Genomic DNA, 17,560 nt, shown 5'->3' with positions numbered 1-17,560 from the left:
CTACACTTTTTCTGTTATTATGTTAAATAATTGGCCCTTTGTAAAAAACTGAATTACTTGGTTATGGTTGTGCCATCATTTGATAGCATCTTCTATGATCTGTGAGGGTTTAATAGCAGAACAAAGATACTAAGATTGTTTTTTAATTTAATTTTTATTTTACATTATAGTTGATGTACAATGTTGTGTTAGTTTCAGGTGTATGGCAAGTTGATTCAGTTATACATATACATTATATCCATTCTTTTTTAGATTCTTTTCCCATATAGGCTATTACAGAGTATTGAGCAGAGTTCCTTGTTCCCTGTTGATTATCTTTTGTTTTTGTTTTATTTTATTTTATAAATTTATTTATTTATTTATTTTTGGCTGTGTTGGGTCTTCGTTGCTGTGTGCGGGCTTTCTCTAGTTGCGGCGAATGGGGGCTACTCTTGGTTGCGGTGCGCGGGCTTCTCATTGCGCTGGCTTCTCTTGTTGTGGAGCACGGGCTCTAGGTGCGCGGGCTTCAGTAGTTGTGGCACGTGGGCTCAGCAGTTGTGTCTTGTGGGCTCTAGAGCTCAGGCTCAGTAGTTGTGGTGCACGGGCTTCATTGCTCCACGCATGTGGGATCTTCCCGGGCCAGGGCTCGAACCTGTGTCCCTTGCATTGGCAGGCAAATTCTTAACCACTGCGCCACCAGGGAACCCCTGATTATCTGTTTTATATATAGTAGTATGTGTATGTTAATCCCAAATGCCTGATTTTCCCTCCCCCTGCCTTTCCCCCTTGGTAACCATAAGTTTGTTTTCCAAGTCTGTGAGTCTGTTTCTGTTTTGTAAATAAATTGATACTAGTATTGTTTTAACTGGTCTTATTATACTCTTGATTTTGTGTGTTGCTAACTCAAGTGCTGGTGGAGAGGCAAGGCTGAATTTCCTTTGAAGATATATTAATTTGATCTAGAGGTTAGTTCTTTGTGAAAGATTTCTAACTGTCTTATATATTTCTCTGTTAGAAGAAGTGGAAAAACGCTGATTCATACTTTATTTGTTGATGCAGGGGGAAAATGACCTCAGATTTCAAGGGGTAATCTGGAACCCCAATAATTCTTATTATCAATATATTTGTAAGAACAGCTTAAGCAGCTAATCTGGAGAAAGCTTTATGAGAATGGCTGTTGATGTGTGCATCTATTGCTTCTTAATATAGAAATTCCTAAAGTTCTTTTGTAGGTAGAAACCTACTCTAGTTACTTGTCATTCTTTCAAATGCAAAAAGTTGGGGGTATGCCCTTGGACCACATGCTTACTAAGTGTCGCTTCAAAGGATGGAACATCGTTATCACTAAGCAGAGCTTTTATCTGCAAAGTTCAAAGGAGTGTGAGGCTGTGGATTTATGCCTTCGTGTCTCCATCCACCTCTGTTCACCTGCCATTGTGTCGACCGACATGCAAAATTATTTTGGATTAGAACATACAGGGGCGTTGGCTTATGACGTTGGCCTTTGAATGACAATATAAGGAAAAGTTAGGCTGTGAAGATCCAGTTTCCTCTACGCAGAAATCACAGAGGGTCATATGTATTTGGGAGGCTGAGGAAAGGAGTCCTGTGCTGACGTTGGTGTGCTGACTAGGGAGTGGTGCAACTGAACAAATTGGTCAGCGGCTGGGGTGGAGCGACATCATCCTCACCCGAGAGGAAAGGAAGCTCTTGGCGAGGGGCTGCTTGTCTTCATTTCGCCAGTGTGGTACACAGGACCCTTGGGCTTGGCTGTGTGATGAGGGCTTGCTTATCCCCCCAGCAGTACAGGCTCTATGTCAACGCGAGAGAATCCATCCGGCCCAGGAGCCAGATTACGGTTACCGTTACTGTTACTATTACCGTTACTCCCTTACCGTTGGCCCATCATCTTCACGCAGGAGTACCCATGTGCATAGTAAACATCCACACCGCGCGTTCATTCTCATTCACGCGTTCATTCTAATTCTACTCAGAAGTAAACATCCTTGCAGGCCTAGTTGGAAATGTGGGAAAGAAAACCCTCACACGACTTGCAGCCTCCTTATTTTTGTCCCTTTGGTTCCCTGTGTTCCTTATCTTTTCTGTGTGTTTGTTTCCTTCCAAGTGGAAGAAGACACGGAAGAAAGTTCAAGATCAGGGAGAGAGTCTGTCTCCACAGCCAGCGACCAGCCTTCCCACTCTCTGGAGAGACAGATGAATGGAAACCAAGAGAGAGGCGAGAAGACCGATCGGAGGAAGGAGAAAATGGGGAAAGAGAAGAAGAAGGACAGAGACAAGGAGAAGGAGAAGATGAAAGCCAAGAAGGGGAAGCTGAGGGGCCTGGGAGACATGTTCAGGTAGGTGCTGCCAGCCAGGGCCAGCCGGCCCCCGTGTGAGTGCCCGCCCAGTGCAAGCACAGCTTTGACGACCTTGTCTTTGAGGTCAGTGGAGATTCTTCTCTAGTTCCCAGGCTTCGCTGCTGTGTTTTTACTTTCTTAAGGATTGCACTTGAACTATCTCAGACCCTTTTAAAGAGCCTGAAAGATGCTATCTTGCCAACCATGTAAATTACTGTGGAGAGGAAGGAGGGCCTGAGACAAAGGGCCCTCACAGCCGTGTTTGTTCTTTTGTGCGTGTGAACAATTGTTCATTGTTGAAGTTGAACATGGAGCCCAAGTTAGTGGTAGCATATAAAGGTTCATTAATAACAAGTCTAATAAAAAAAAAATGTTACAAATAGAGCTTCAATTAAGCTGTGTTGATTAATGTAATACTTATTACTTCAGTCGGTAAAGATTTCATTAAATGCAGTCTCTGGCTGTTTCCTGACAGTTGTTTTTGTGCCCCTAAATTATACTCTAGGATTACTTAGCATATCATTTTTTTACAAATCGTGGCTGCACAATAAAAGTGACAAGTCGTTCAGAAGTTGCTCTGAAACTCTCCCATAAACGTTCATTGGAGGTGATTTATAATATTCAGGTATTTAATGTTAAATATAAAGATTGCTTGATTGTTCCATAAATTAAACCCCTAAACATATCAAGATGATGGTTTAAAATTGAAAACAGATGGCATAGCCCCTTGACTCTTCAAAAAGTAGTTATCCTGCATTATGAATCCCTTCCTTTTAGCTTTTTATTAATTGCAAAATGTGAACAAGAGTTTTTATTTTCATAGAATTTCCTGATTTATGGTCCTGAGGTTGACCTCAATAACTCAGGGAGTTATAGATAAGTCAAGGCCGTGAAGCGAGGACTCAGGCCCAGCCTGCAGGCTACACACATACCAGATGTGTCCTGTGGATGTCTGGCTAAGTCAAGTGCATGGAATAAGTAAACTACAGACACAGATCACATAGAGCCCGGCCCATTGGCAGTATCAGCTTTAATTTAAATACGGTCGCATTTCCATATTCAGTGCTTCAGAACACTGGGATTTGCATCCTTTCACAGCAGAGTTTTTCTTGTTTATATACCGCTCCTCCTGAATGCATCTGCAGTCAGATCATCTTTCATCATTACATTCCGTGTCCTCGAACACTTACGGATGGAATTGAGCTAACTGCCACTTTATTTCAGTTTCTGTGTTAGGCAGAGGGCTTCTCACTCTATATATGCAAACTGACAGCAGGTAACCAGGCACCTACATAATGCACAGAAATAAAGCTGCTATCAATTAACATTGAGGGAATTTGCACCCCTGTTTTCTTTAAATCAGAGAATATGAAGTAAGAGGAAACCTCCCCTAGGATATACACATCCCACCTGGAGCCCAGTCTCACTTCCAGGTGCCCCCCCCCCCCCCCCCCCCCCCCCGAAGTCTTCCTGAAGGCTAATGGCTTGTAGGTTTCCTTCATCGGCCAACGTTTATCCATCCGATGGGTTCAGTGCTCTGTTCTTATTGAATAAAAAAGTAAGTAAACTTCTAGATTGTTTATAATTATTTTAGAAATTATACATTATTTTAATTATACATTATTTTTTCTGTAGCTTGGGACTCCAGAGTAAGAGAGGCTTTACGTTAGAGTTTTCTTTTTGGGGCCAGAGGAGTGGTGAGTGTGGGGACCATGGGGAAATATATATTGTTTCAAAGGGACCCTGAATGCAACCCAACCCAGCCCCATTTTTACTAAAAGTTCTGTAAAACACTGTATGATGTTTACTCTAGATCAAATTCTACAGATTATACCTCTAACACGTAGTGAAAGCCAGCTTTGTGATAAAGAAGTTGACCCATTTGTAACTTCAAAGGCCTGAGTATTCTTAAAAATCAACTTCTGTGTTTAAGTGCAGGGACCGAAGGTATTTTCTAAAAACTGAGCTCACAGTCTCCCAGTGTTTAAGAATGGCTACTGAGAAAATCATGGGTGTCCACACTTTTCTGGGACCAATTTACTGGAGTCAGCAGCCCATGTTGGCTTGTGAGGGTCAATTGTTCAGTTTTTAGAAATTTTGCCAATTGATTGTTAAACACAGCCATTATTAAAAATTAGATAAGTTCTATAAAAATCAAAGGTAATTAATAACTCAAAACTCATCACTTCCTAATTATTTTATTACATTTCATGATGATCTCTGCCTTTGAGGTTATTTACACTCACTGTATTGGCACGGTGCTGATACCACACGCTGGTAGCTTAAAATCAGCCGTGTTGGGGGTACTTATACCCCAGGAAGTGTATGAATTCCACAAAACAGGGCTTTTTCTTCCAGGAGAGCCACATACCACCTCATGGAGAATGCAAAGTTATCGTAACAGGTTGCAGAATCTTGTCTAGTTGCCTTGAATGTGGCCGTCTTCTCTCTGGTTTCCCTTTGGGAAATGGTTGAAGCTTGCGAGTATTCCTCCTTGAAAAGAAGTTGAGAATCCTTTATTAGACTAACAGAAGCTTTTTGTTTGGTTGTCTATTGCCTCTAACTCCTTCACAGCATTATGAAATGTCCTTAGTATTTGAGAAGACTCTTAAAGCATTGTTAGACTTTTCAAAATCTTTTTTACCACCTTCCATACCTACTGGATCTAATTATTTGAGACTAATAGACTTGCAGGTTGATTCTGTTATGTTCCCTTTTTTTTTTTTTTTTAATTAACAGAGGGGAATATAGTAAGATTTAAAAATTAGTCTCTTCCTTCCTCTTTGTTCTTTTGAGGAGAATAGGATGTGATTCCCTTAGCAGTGTTGCTTTAAAATACCTTAATCAAAACGTGTATGTGCATATAATTTCTTAGAGCACTTTGTAAGAAGATTCAAGTATAGCTGCCCAACGTAGGCCTGAAGTACAAAGCAGGTGTGTGTGTGTGTGTGTGTGTGTGTGTGTGTGTGTGTGTGTGTATGTGTGTGTTGGGGGGTGTTGCTATGATTTGTTTCTGTTTTCTGGTTCAGTTATAACAGAAAGAAGAAGGTAAGGAAGGGTAAGGGGCATTAGATGTTGGGAGTCTAGCTTTTGAGGCATGTGAACTTTTCCCCTTTAGTCTCTTGAGGGAATAATAATATGGTTTCCTTCAAAAAACAGGCTCGCAGGCTCTGCTGCCCACCGTCTCTCTCCCCTTGACCCCAAAACACACACACTCTATTCCCACCCCTGTAAGTTGTCTGTGATTTTGTTTACATTTGATGAGGGCCACATAGATGTACCATATCTCAAAAACTGTACCAGAGGAAACCACGGCACCTTGAGTCGGTATTTTTATTCGTTGTTCTATACAGACGACATGGTTTTCTACTTCGTGCATTGAATGGTAGTCACAAAAACAGTTTAATTATTGATAAACAGCTCTAGGAAAGAATGTTGGGAGTCACATGAGTCACTCCTCTGTTTATAAATTATGGAGTATCTGAAGTGCAAAAGCTGCCTTAATGCAAGTTTTTAAATCATAAATTTAAATCTACAAGGAATCAAATGACAAATGTAAAGTGTCCCGTGTTTGTATGAATTTCTCCTTGTACGTGCTCCATCTTCTTTTGCCCCTAAGGCGCTCCCATTGCCTTGATTTAAAATGGCTTTGGATCTGAGAAGGCTGAGTTTCTCTACTAAAAAGGTAAACTTGACTTTGTTGATGTGCTCGTTCTGTGTGAAAAGTGCAGGGCAGCGTGAGGGTCTGAAACGTGGAGCCTTTGTGTATGTCTGATTCTCGGATGCACGGCTATTCAAATTTAATACTATAAAATATTTCTGAGAATTCTGCAATTGTATGAAATTGTCACCAAAGAGGGAACTGAGTCCGTGCCGTAGAAGGAGAGAGATCTGTTGTTTAATGTTTGAAATGCCTCCGTTTTTAAAGGAAGGCAATAGCGTTGTTAAGCAGCGTGTTTGTGTGTGAGTTTCCATCTCCAAAATGAAGTAATCAATAAGGTAATAAACTCCCTTATTTAGGACGATATTCTCAGACCGTAAGCATTTAAAAGTGTGTATTCCCCTTTTATCAGCCCTGGAATAAGTGTAATTCGAGGCTACTTTGCCTGAAAAATGAGAATCGTTTTCTTTTGAATCTCATGGAATTGCCTGCCCTCCGAGACGGAAGGTTCCTGGATGTGACCCCACTCACGCCTCAGGTGCTTTGTGTGGTGCTGTGACACGTGATGGCCGAGGGCCTGCCGCCCCCTGGACCACTAAAGCAAAAGCCATGTTGCACTGTTACCGTTAAAACTGAATCCTCCAGTTACATTGAAAATGATTCCCTGGGTCCCTACAGCACGGTTTTATTCAGTTCTGTACGAGGAAAAGGATAATTTAGTTTGAAAGCTTGTTTGGTTGAAGTCAGATATACGGCTGTCTTTCCCTTTTTAGAATATAATCGTCTTCAGAACGCAGCGAACACGATCAGATTTTAAAACTCGATGTCATAGTTTGGCTCGCACCTTGTAGGCGTTTGAGAGAATAACAAACACGCGTCTCGGTTGCCTCCCTTACCTGTGCTCACTAACCGTGTGTCTGTACCGTGTTTCTCATTTAGCCTGGCCAAACTGAAGCCCGAGAAGAGATGAGCAACAAACGAGAGTCCAAATGTCTTGAGAAGCACATATTGCACAGTTCTGTTTTTTGTTTTTGTTTTTTTTTTTAAACAAACAATAAATTTACTTTCAATGAATTCTTAGTGGCTGTTGACAGATTTTGTTTACGACATCAGCAGTTTTGATGGTTTCGTAACACCCACGATAATCGCTCTGGGACTTTCTTTTCTTGATGTCAAGCTTGGGGGTTTACTGCTTGACAAGGCAGAGAAGTGTTTTTCCCTCTCTTTTCTTGGCCCGTTTTCATCGTGGAAAACCAGAGTTCTCACTGCTGGTGTATTCAGAACTCGCCCGCCCACACCCATCGGGCGTGAGGATGGGTGCTTTGAGAGTGCGTAGTGTACCGGGTTGGTTTTGTTGTGCGACATGGCAGCTGGGGACGCAGGCAGGTAGGGGAACAGTCTGCGGGCAATGAGCTGTGTGGGTTGGGATAGTCACCCATCCATCCATGGATCAATGGGCCAGTGTGAAAAGGACTTTTTGGCAAAGGTTCTTCCCTTGATGGGTTACACAGTTTAGACAAAAAAAATGGGGTGGGGGGCTGAGAAAATAGATATCTTTGCTCAGGGATGGCTGAACCAGCAAGTTCTTCCAGGGTGAAAAAGTGGAGAGACGCTGGCAAATAATGATCCCGAGGTTGCTGGGACCCCAGGGAGTGAGAGTGCACACTCTTATAAAAACGTCCCTGGAAAGAGCTGCCAGGTGTTGTCATCACAGGTGTGAAAGCTCGTGCAGGTGGATCTCAGACGGTCCTTCCTTTAGAGCAAAGCCTTCATCCACAAAGCCCTCATGCTTCATGGCCCCCTGGGATTTCAGAGAAACTGTAGAGTTAGCTCTATCTCCTGAGAATGGTAGAATTGCATCCCTCTCCAAGAGAAATGTGATGATGAAGAGGAAAGCCATGTCATAAGTGGTATTACGTACGGTACTGGGATGGGAGCCTGTGAGAAGAATTCACCTCCGCTCTGACCTGGTAGCAGTTGGCAGCCCGACCCTCGCCCCCTCCCCGGCTGAGCGAACCCTCCGGTGCTGCCGGAAGGAAGCACACAGAACCGTGTCAATTTGCTCATGTCAGAAATAGCAGGACGTGTGGGTTTTTGCCTCGGGCCCAACTGCCCTGTGGATTAATGTGACCGGTTTCTCGTTGGCAGAATTGAATGACATCCAGTGCAGCCTGCTGGTGATTCAGGGGACGCAGTTAAAATAAATGTGGAGAAAAATTAGGCCTGCTTAATGAAACACAAGAGCAGTACTTTGTCATGGGAAAGAAGGAGCTGGAAGAGAACGGTTTTGCATATTTTTATTTGTTTCCTTGTTTGTCACCTGGACAGAGAACCAGTCCTTTATATAAGTACACCTACTGGGAGGTTTCCTTGGAATAAGTTCTGAATTTGTAAATCCGATACTTAGTATATGCTTCTTTTAATTTGAAAGGAAACAGGTTCCCGTTTTTAACAGAGGAAAGTAAGTGCCAGACTGACCTCTTAGCAAAGATGAGTCCTAGGGCAGCTGATAGCATCCTTGGCGAGGATTCTTCTAGCTGAAGCAAAGAGCCTCTGACACCTCCAGCGTGGAAACTGACTGCAGAGGGAGCCGAGGGGCGCCCAGCGGGACCACCGGGCCTTGCTAAGACCTTTTCTGACGTTCTTTAACGCTGCTATTCCAGAGACCCGCGGCCTGAATACAGAATGCAAGTGTCAAGGATGACACCTACTTTATAGTCTCTGTAAAGCAAGCTTTTACGTAAAAGAAATTTTTGACAGTTCTGAGATGCTAAGTCAATTTCAATACCAGACTGTGTAGAAAATGGCATCTTTTTTCTGCAGTTGATGTGAAAATTGAAGGCTGGTGACTATTCACTCCTTACTAGCACAGTGTAAATAAATACCACACACTGTTGAAAACTGCACTAGAAGACAAGCTTGGCTAACGACATTTACCCCAGCATAGATTGGAAATATTCTTTCTGAATGTTTTTTGTTACCATTAGAGACTCTCTCTATATCTTTTACATTAAATATCGTGGATCAAGTACATGTTATTCCTAAATGGATTTTTGTCAAGCCACAAAGTATTATATAAAAGTAACTGTTTGATCCTTTCCAGCAGTCTTTTAAAGAATTCACTGGGGTCGTGACCTCTTACATAAGTGAGTGTTGGATGGGTTTCTTCTGACCTATGTTTAATAATGGCCAGTTTAGAAACAAGAGAGTAAAACTGGGTTAGATTTCCTATCATAGTGAAATAACCTATGGTCTCCTGTTAACCTTTCTGCTTACATTTTTTTTTCTTTTTAGGACGGATGAGCCACCCATGCCTTAAGCTCAGGCCAGTCCCCCAAAGCTGTCTGATCCTTTCTTACTTAGGCCGGGACGTCGCTGCAGCAATTCTTTCTTCTCTCTCCTTCACCCTGATGCTGGCCCTTCCCTCCTGGATCATCTACTCTGTCCTACCTTCCACCTTAGAGAAAAGTCTGTCTTACCCTACCTCCCCTTCCAAGTACTCCCTCATTTTCCCATTTCCCCCTTTCTCCTTTAGCAAGCCCTGGGATCAATCTCTATCTGCTGCCTCCATTTTCCTGTTCTCTCTTAAACTCCCTTCAATGAAGCCTTCGTCCCCCTTGGCTCCCTAAAGCCTGTTTTCATCCGGCCACCAGTGGCCTCTCCTGCTGCGTCTTCCTGCTGTATTCACACCCTCTCCTCAGTCCATGGGACCCTTCGGTGTGTGGATTCCTGTTCCTCTCCGAGATCACCCTGCCGGGGTCGCCTTTCTCCCTGCCCACACCGTCACTGTCTCCTTTGCCACTTCTGGACCTGCCCCGTCCTCCAGGTATTGGAGTGCTCCAAGCTCGGGCCTCAGTCTCCGTCTGTTTTCCTCTATTCTGCAACACAGAACGTTTGCATTCTTAGGAAACAGAGCCTCGGGGCTCTAAAGACAGTCTGCTGGCGCATGACTCCCAAATTCACATCCCCCGCTTGGGCAGCTTCTTTGAACTCTAGATTAGCAGAGGCTACCTCTTCCCAGGCGCCTGAAACCTAACATGCACGGCTCAGGCATTTGTCCGGATTGTTCCTCTCCGTCTTCCTTTCTCACATAATGGCAGCTCTGTTCTTTCAGTTGGTTAGATCCAAAAGTGGGCAGTAGTCCTTGATTCCTATTTTTCCTTGTACCCCGCGTTTAATCCGTTACGTACAAAAGCAAAGGCCCGTTCGATCTGTTTTTGACACACCTCTGTAATCCTCATACTTTTCGGCATCCCCATCCCCTCCTGGGTTTGGGCAGTAGTCTGCCAGCTACACTCCCTGCTCCTCCGCTTGCTTCTCTTCTCTATATTCTGAACTTCGAAGCTAGAGTCACGGCACGTCCCTCCTCTCAACCCCCAGTTGGCTTCCAGGTCTCTCAGAGTGAAAGAGGAAATCCTGAGTCTCCCACTGGATGCTACAGGACCCACCCCTCCCCCCACTCCCTCGGACCTCATTTTTTCTACTCTTTGCTCTGCTGACTTTACCCCGACTACCCCAGCCTCTCTTCCCTGAACTGCCAGGCCCTCTCCAGCCTTGGACCTCACCCATCCCTCTACCAAAATAATCTTTTCTCAGATGGTCACGGACGGGTTCACTCTTGGACATTTAACATCTTCACTCAAGTGTCAGCTTTCTTTCAGGGGGCTTGTCCAGCACCGCAAACTGTTCTCTCTCCCACGGGACACTTCCTGCCCCACTTCTTGGCATTCTTTTTCTCCTTTGCACTCACCACCCCCTAACATATGATCCATCCCACTTACCTGGTTTAATAAAGTGTCGACAGTGTCAGGGACCGTTAACCCCCTTTTCCCTGCTGCATGCTGTGCAGAGTGCCTGGTACATCGTCAGTGCCCAGGGAATGTACCAGATGCCTGCTAGCCCGGACCCGCCAGCTCCGCGGTGCAGAACTGCCGGCAGTGCCTGCAACAAGGCCTGCTCAGAGCAGCGTCAGCGATGACCCAAGGAAGCCCGTGTGAACGTATTCCAGGCCTCACAGCCTTAGGGTTAGAACGCTGAGGTGGAAGTCTGTGCCCTTAACCCCGAGAGTGCATGGCAGGCCCTGGGAGCCTGGCAGAAATGCAGCATCGCAGGCCCCACCCCACATCTACTGACATCAGAATCTATGCTTATCAGCCCTGGGGAGCCCCGTGCATGTTACTGGTGGAGAGGCCGTCCCTCCTCCAGCTCCCAGAGTTTGCCCACGGCATCACTCTCCCTGCCCGCAGTGGAAACAGGCTTGGGAACCGTCCTGCCGGGCTGCCTTTCCTTCCCTCGGTCCCATCGCCACTTCCCGACCAGAGTTTCTTCAGCTTCCGTCAGACCACGGCCCTGAACCCTTGTCTCAGGATTGGCTTCTGATGAAACCCAGACTAAGATAATGTGTTTGTTGTGTGAACAGATAAAGAAAATCCATAAAATCGCTAGAGTAGGTGGTGACAGTGCACGTGAGGAATTTTACCTGGAGTGGTTTTGCATGTTATGAGCAGTGACCGAACCAGGGCAGGGCTGCTTGTTTCCGCCTTTGGGAGATGAAATCACCTCCCTAGTTGGCCTGTGGCTGAGGGGATGGTCCCCAGGGAGCAAGTCTTTTCATGCTCCTAGAGCACATCATGTTCTTTGGTTTGTTGTGGAAGTGACTGTTTTCTCTGCTCTTAGTAGTCATAAATGATTTAAGGATTTTCTGTTCCATCAGACTTGCAAAAAAGATGATACAGTTTCCAAGTTAAGTCGTCCTGTCGGGCAGGCCCCAACCTTCAGTCTGGGGGCAGTATGGTTGAGGGGTTATAGGTTCAAACAAGGAGTAAGTGCTAACATTGCCCTATGGATGTCTTCCTAAGCCTCAGATGTCAGGCTCTGGGCGATGGCGTAAGATCCTGTCCCTAAAAGAAGTCAGAACCTTGGTTTTACTCTTCACAATTCTCTGAACAGCTGCCTCAGAGAGAATTACCTGGTGGCTGACCTCCCCCTTCTGGGGGCCACTCCCACCAGGTTTAGTTTACAGACTGCCCCACCCCTAGGTGGCGCTCTGGAGCTTTTCCCTCCCAGCCCCACGGGGCCTGGAATGGTCCTGACCAGTGTGAGGTGTGGCTTGACCAAGATGGGGACATCTCACCTCCTTCGTTTCTCCTTCCACAATGTCTGTAATGTTTATAACTTATCTTTCACCTGTATTGAAAACAGCATCTCTGTTTCTCACGATCTTTTGGTTTATGTTACAATTCCAGTCCTTAAACAAAGAAACTAAAGGAACAACTTTACATTCTCTGTCCCCACAAAGGAACAGAGACTTTGAACTGAACTGACACAAACTAACTGGAAAATATACCCGCTTTCTGTCCTAAGCTCTCTCCGTCTCAGCTCTTCCAGTTAATTTAGAGGGCTGTCCATCCGAGACCACTTCTTGGCCCTCCTTTCTGATTTTGGGGGTGATGGGCCGGTCGGTACAACTTTAAAGAGAAGAGCATCCTTTGGGTGGCGTGCAGTCACTGAGCCCTGGGGCCGGTGGACAGGCTGCCCAGAGCACTATTCTCAATACTTCTTTAAATCCTCAGAATCACCTTGTCAGGTAGGTGCTCTTTTTAGCCCCATTTTATGGGTGAAGAAACTAAACCCACAGGTTGGGAGAAGTGAACTAGTTACAGAGGCCACCCAGTGGGTGAGGATGGGGCCACTGGGTTCGAAGCCCTGTCCCGCTTTAGGGGCAGGTTTCCACCCCTCTGCTGGGCCACCCAGCCTCCTCAACCTTTTCCTGTGGGTTCTGCTGTGCCAACCCCATGTGGGAGCTGCGACGGCTGTGAAGGTTGTTATATGAAGTGGCCACTGCTGCTGCGTGCTCTGAAAATGTAGACCCCTGCTGCTAGGCGGGAAGCGTGGAACTTAGTACCTTTGGAACCTGGCTTTTGTTCCTAATTTGATTTCTGAAGCTTATTCTGTCTGTGGTCCTCTCTCTCTCCAAAATAATTCTTAAGGACTCAGGAATTTTACTGTTAATTAAGAATTACCAGTGGCCACATCCCCTTGTCCACAGCTGACCCTCAAACTGGAATGCTAGCAATGATGATTTTGAAAAGGCTTTCCTCCTGCTCTGCTCTCAGGATGGCCCCCTAGTCCTGTGAAGGCTCTGACCTCCTTCCTGTTTTCACACCTCATTTCCCTTCCCTTTCTACACACCTTCGCGATGGATCCATCACTGCTGTCTCGTTTATTTTTTTCTATTAAAATAATTGTGAGGCTGTTCGTCCTTTCCTGGGAGTATGCTCTCAGCGTCGACTTCCTCTTCTGAGCCTCTGGTGTTTCTTCTGCCCGCTCTGTCTCACCCACGCCCCATCCCTGCCGCTCACATCAGCACCTGCCTGGCCCTTGGATGTGCTCAGCCCTGGGGCCTCCCCTGGGAGGCTCTCCCGGCTCCATGCCTCCTGCCTCGGTTCCTCCACTACTGTGTCCATCTGGGATCCTCATCCCTAGCATTGCCAGATTCCCACTGCTGCTTGCAGGGAAATAATTTATCTAATTCCTGCTCCTATAACTGACTTTAGCCATCAGAAGAGCATCTCAAGTGTACTTTTGAATTCCTAGAATTTCAGGTTTCTTTTCTTTCCTTCTTAATTTTATCTCCTTTTAAAATATAATGCCAAAAACTTTTTTTTTCTTTTTTTTTTTTTTGCGGTACGCGGGCCTCTCACTGTTGTGGCCTCTCCCGTTGCGGAGCACAGGCTCCAGACGCGCAGGCTCAGCGGCCGTGGCTCACGGGCCCAGCCGCTCTGCGACATGTGGGATCTTCCCGGACCGGGACACAAACCCGTGTCCCCTGCATCGGCAGGAGGACTGTCAACCATTGCGCCACCAGGGAAGCCCCAAAAACAATTTTAATTGAGAAAAATGAGAGCATCTGCTTTATCTCAGTATAGGTTGATTCTGGAACAGTTTCAGACAGGTACTCTAAGAAGAGGGCAGTTTTCCTTTGGTGTGTCTCTAGGGCCTAGCTGCAGCCGCTTGGCAATGGCAAAGCACTGATAACCACTTGTGTAGAACACTCTCTACTGCGCACCCAAGCTGTCCTAAGCACACCCGGGAAAGGCGATTCCCCTGAAATAAACTTGGTGTGATGTGTCTCCACATTCAGGTAAGTATAAATGAGCAGTAAACCTGCTGATGGGCCATCGTTTTTGATAAGTAATTCTATTAAAAGTGAACTTTCACGGCTTCTTTGCAAACCGGCGGGTGAGAGTGGAGATCTGGGGCCAAAGAAGTCTTGTGAAGGGCAGCGCGTTCCCTAGATGGTGCTTCGGGCAGGAAAGGCACTTACCTGGTCGGGGGTGTGGCGTGGGCCTCTGGTCCCGATGACTTCTTTTTTGTTGTTTATTGAAGGACAGTTGATTTACAGTGCTGTGCCGGTCTCTGCTGTACAGCGGAGTGACTCGGTTATACACAGATAGACGTTCTTTTTTTTATACTCCTTCCCGCTGATCACTTCTTAAGGGAACTGCCTCTTCCTCCCACCGTATCCAGTGCCCTCTCTGTCACCCCGTCAGCCGTGCTGTCGGGTGACTCGGAAGCAAGTGCGGTAGGTTTGTGCAGCCACACATCTCACACAAGAGTCACCTGGACAGTGAAATGAATTCTGAGTGTTTCACTCCTCACCTGGAAAGAATTGTTTCCAACCATGAGGGGGTGGATTCTTTTCAAGTCAGTTTATGGAGCGTGTGGGATTCTTCGGTAACTGTGAGGTAAAAGCTTTAATCCACACATTCCACGAATACTTACTGGAGGCCTGCTCCAGGCAGGCTAGGCTCGATGCCAGGTGTGGGGGATTGTGTGACGGGTGTAAAGGGAGCCCGAGGGGACCCTGGGCCTCAGGAGGGGGCCTGTAGGGGTTGAGGGGGGCTCAGAGAGCCGGTGGGCCCAGCCCGGGAGCCAGAGTCAGCCTCCCTCCAGAAGATGACCTCAAAACCGAGGTCCTATAGATGTTGTGACTTCTGTATCTGAAGGCACTTTTGGAGGAGAGGAGGAGTTTTCATCAGAGGGATTCAGACTCCTTTGATGTGATCCTCAGCAAGAAACACATACGCGCCAACAACTCCAGTAAACATTTTGCCGTCTGATCCCTGCCCTTCCTCCTCGTGATGGGCTCTAATGCTGAGAGGCATCAGAGTATAGAGCTTGAGAGCCTGGACTCTGAAGTTAGATGGCTCGGGGCCAACTCCCAGCTGTACCTTCGGCAGCCTTGGGTTTAGGGCAACTTCGTGAACACCTTTGTGCTTTACTTTTCTCAGTTGTAAAGTGGGGATCATAATGGTAGCTGCTCCCCAGGGTTGCTTGGAAGCTCAAGTGAGCTGATATGTACAAAGCACTTTAGAACCCCTCCTGGTGCAAAGAATGCGCTATGTAAATGCTAGCTGTTGTAGTCATTATTATTGTTCGGTAATTCCGTTTTCGAGAAAACTGTTGAATCCCACCAGATCAGTTTTACATCTTTAATGGGTTGCAACACCCAATTTGAAAGATGCTGTTTAGGTAGTAGAAATCCTCTAGGTTTGCAAAGGTGTGGGGGGAGGAGCCTGGAGGCATTTGAGAAGCAGGGTGGCTCATCGTGAAGGACTCATGACTCAGTTAGGACCTTATCCTGAGGACACTGGGAAGCCTTTCGAGAGAATGACTTGATAAAATTTACATATTTTTAGAAAATTATTATTTTTAATTTTAAAAATTAAAAGGGCTGAACCAGAGAGAACACAGGTACTCTGTTAGGTCTCTGTTGTAAAAATCATGGCCAGAAATGGTGGTGGCGGAGGGGACAGAGATACAATATACATTTCTCAGGAGGAATGTAGGCGACTTGATTGTTTGGTTAGATATAAAAAACAAGAGAGAAAGAACAGTAAGAGGTAATTCCATGTTCTGGCCTGATCAGCTGGGTGGATTGTCACGTGCAGACAGGGAAACCCCGGAATAGGATCGTATTTGTATACTTGGAGGAGGGGAGTGACATGTTGAACCTGGTGTTTACTTATCTGCAGGTAAAAGTGGAGGCGACATAGGCAGAGGAGGGGGAGGCCTGGCGAAGTAGAGATTTGGGAGCTGAAGACAGAGAAGGTGACTCTGAGCCCGGGGCAGTATCAGTGGAGGGGCTGCCCGGGAATTGTGTGCAGGGGCAGAGGCCAGAGCTCTGAGGACCCTTCAGATGCCCGGGGCCTCAGCGTGGGGATCAGTTGGCAGGAGGAGATGCTGGTGATCCAGGAGAGGCCGCTGCAGAGAGAGGAGGAAAACCAGAAAAGTGTGCTTGTCAAAGCCAGGGCAGGAGTACGTTTCTTTTTTTTTAATTATTTTATTATTAAAGTATGGTTACTGTATGGTATTATATGTTACAGGATGTCAACATAGTGATTCACAATTTTCAAAGGTTCTCCTCCATTTATAGGTTTTACTCAATATAAACTATTGGCTATATTCCCCGTGTCGTACAGTATATCCTTGTATCCTATCTTACACCCAATAGTTTATACCTCTTACTCCCCTGTCCCTAATTGCCTCTCCCCGCTTGCCTCTCCCTACTGGTAACCAATAGTTTGTTCTCTACGTCTGTGAGTCTGCTTCTTTAAAGAATGAAATTTTGCCATTCGCAGCAACGTGGATGGACTTGGAGGGCGTTATTTTGCTAAGTGAAATAAATCAGACTGAGAAAGACAAATACTGTGTGATATCACTTAGATGTGGAATCTAAAAATACAACAGACTACGAGTGCATTTCTTACTCGTTAGAAGGATGTGCTCCCACCAAGGAGTCACAAGTGCTCATGGCCTTGGCTGCATGGGAGCTGCTGACGTCAGGAGGTATCCCTGGACCCGTGTTGAATGGTGACCGTTGTTTCGTGCTGTACTTTAGTGTCTCTTTGTGATGCCAGTACTGGCAATCTCCTGACGCTAATTCTTGTTCCAAGTTAAGGATATTATATATCAACTCCTGTTTCAGGAAGCAAAGCTCTTTTTTTCTTTTTCCCCAACACTCTCTACACAAGCACAGAGACCTGTGCCAGATTTCCCTGTTTTTGAGCAATAGGAATGATGTTTTAAGTGGCATGTTAATCCCAACTGCCGATTTTCACAAAGGTGTGTAGAAATTAGGATTCGAGGAATTAAATTTTTTTAAGTAAGTTATTACCGAAATATAACTTGGAAGAAAGATGAATAAAATGATGAAATGGTTTTGTTGACTGTGGGATCGCTCTTTCCTTTGAGGTGGGAGAATTTATCGTCTCCCATCTCTGTCCTGTTCCCTCCTGTTGGCAGTTGTTGGGTTGCTGTGCATGTGACCCGAGCGGGTGGACCCTGGTGACTCAGATCCACTTTTGTCTCCAAACAAGAAAAATCCTGAGGTCAGATAAATTGCTTGCTTCATCAAAGAACCAGCTTTAAAATTACCTTGTGTGAAAGATTTTTTTTTTTAAATATTGTGACATTTTAACCATTATGATACATACTCAGGAGTCCTCATTTTCAGACTGTGCTTTCCCAGGACGTATTTTCCCAAGATTCATGAGTGCTT

At 45.6% G+C, this 17,560-nt stretch overlaps 1 protein-coding gene across 23 annotated transcripts in view; it reads left to right on the top strand.

Annotated features, from left to right (window-relative positions):
• PARD3 (par-3 family cell polarity regulator) overlaps nucleotides 1-17,560 on the top strand; it is a 639,255-nt gene that overhangs the window by 421,077 nt on the left and 200,618 nt on the right. For 19 of the 23 annotated variants that reach the window (XR_004348311.1, XM_032621841.1, XM_032621839.1 and 16 more), the window contains one exon: nucleotides 2,105-2,336. Coding sequence is in view for 22 of the 23 variants with exons in the window: in XM_032621841.1 (XP_032477732.1) it covers nucleotides 2,105-2,336 (232 nt within the window). In the remaining variant the exon portion in view is untranslated. Of the gene's footprint in view, nucleotides 1-2,104; nucleotides 2,337-6,936; nucleotides 7,072-17,560 lie in introns of those variants that run through there. The other 4 variants (XM_032621843.1, XM_032621846.1, XM_032621844.1 and 1 more) reach the window with 1 other exon arrangement.

This window comes from Phocoena sinus, chromosome 2, assembly GCF_008692025.1.
Source record: "Phocoena sinus isolate mPhoSin1 chromosome 2, mPhoSin1.pri, whole genome shotgun sequence".
Classification (NCBI taxonomy): Eukaryota; Metazoa; Chordata; class Mammalia; order Artiodactyla; family Phocoenidae; genus Phocoena; species Phocoena sinus.
The sequence above is the reverse complement of the archived record's forward strand: the minus strand, read 5'-3'. Positions and strand labels throughout refer to the sequence as shown.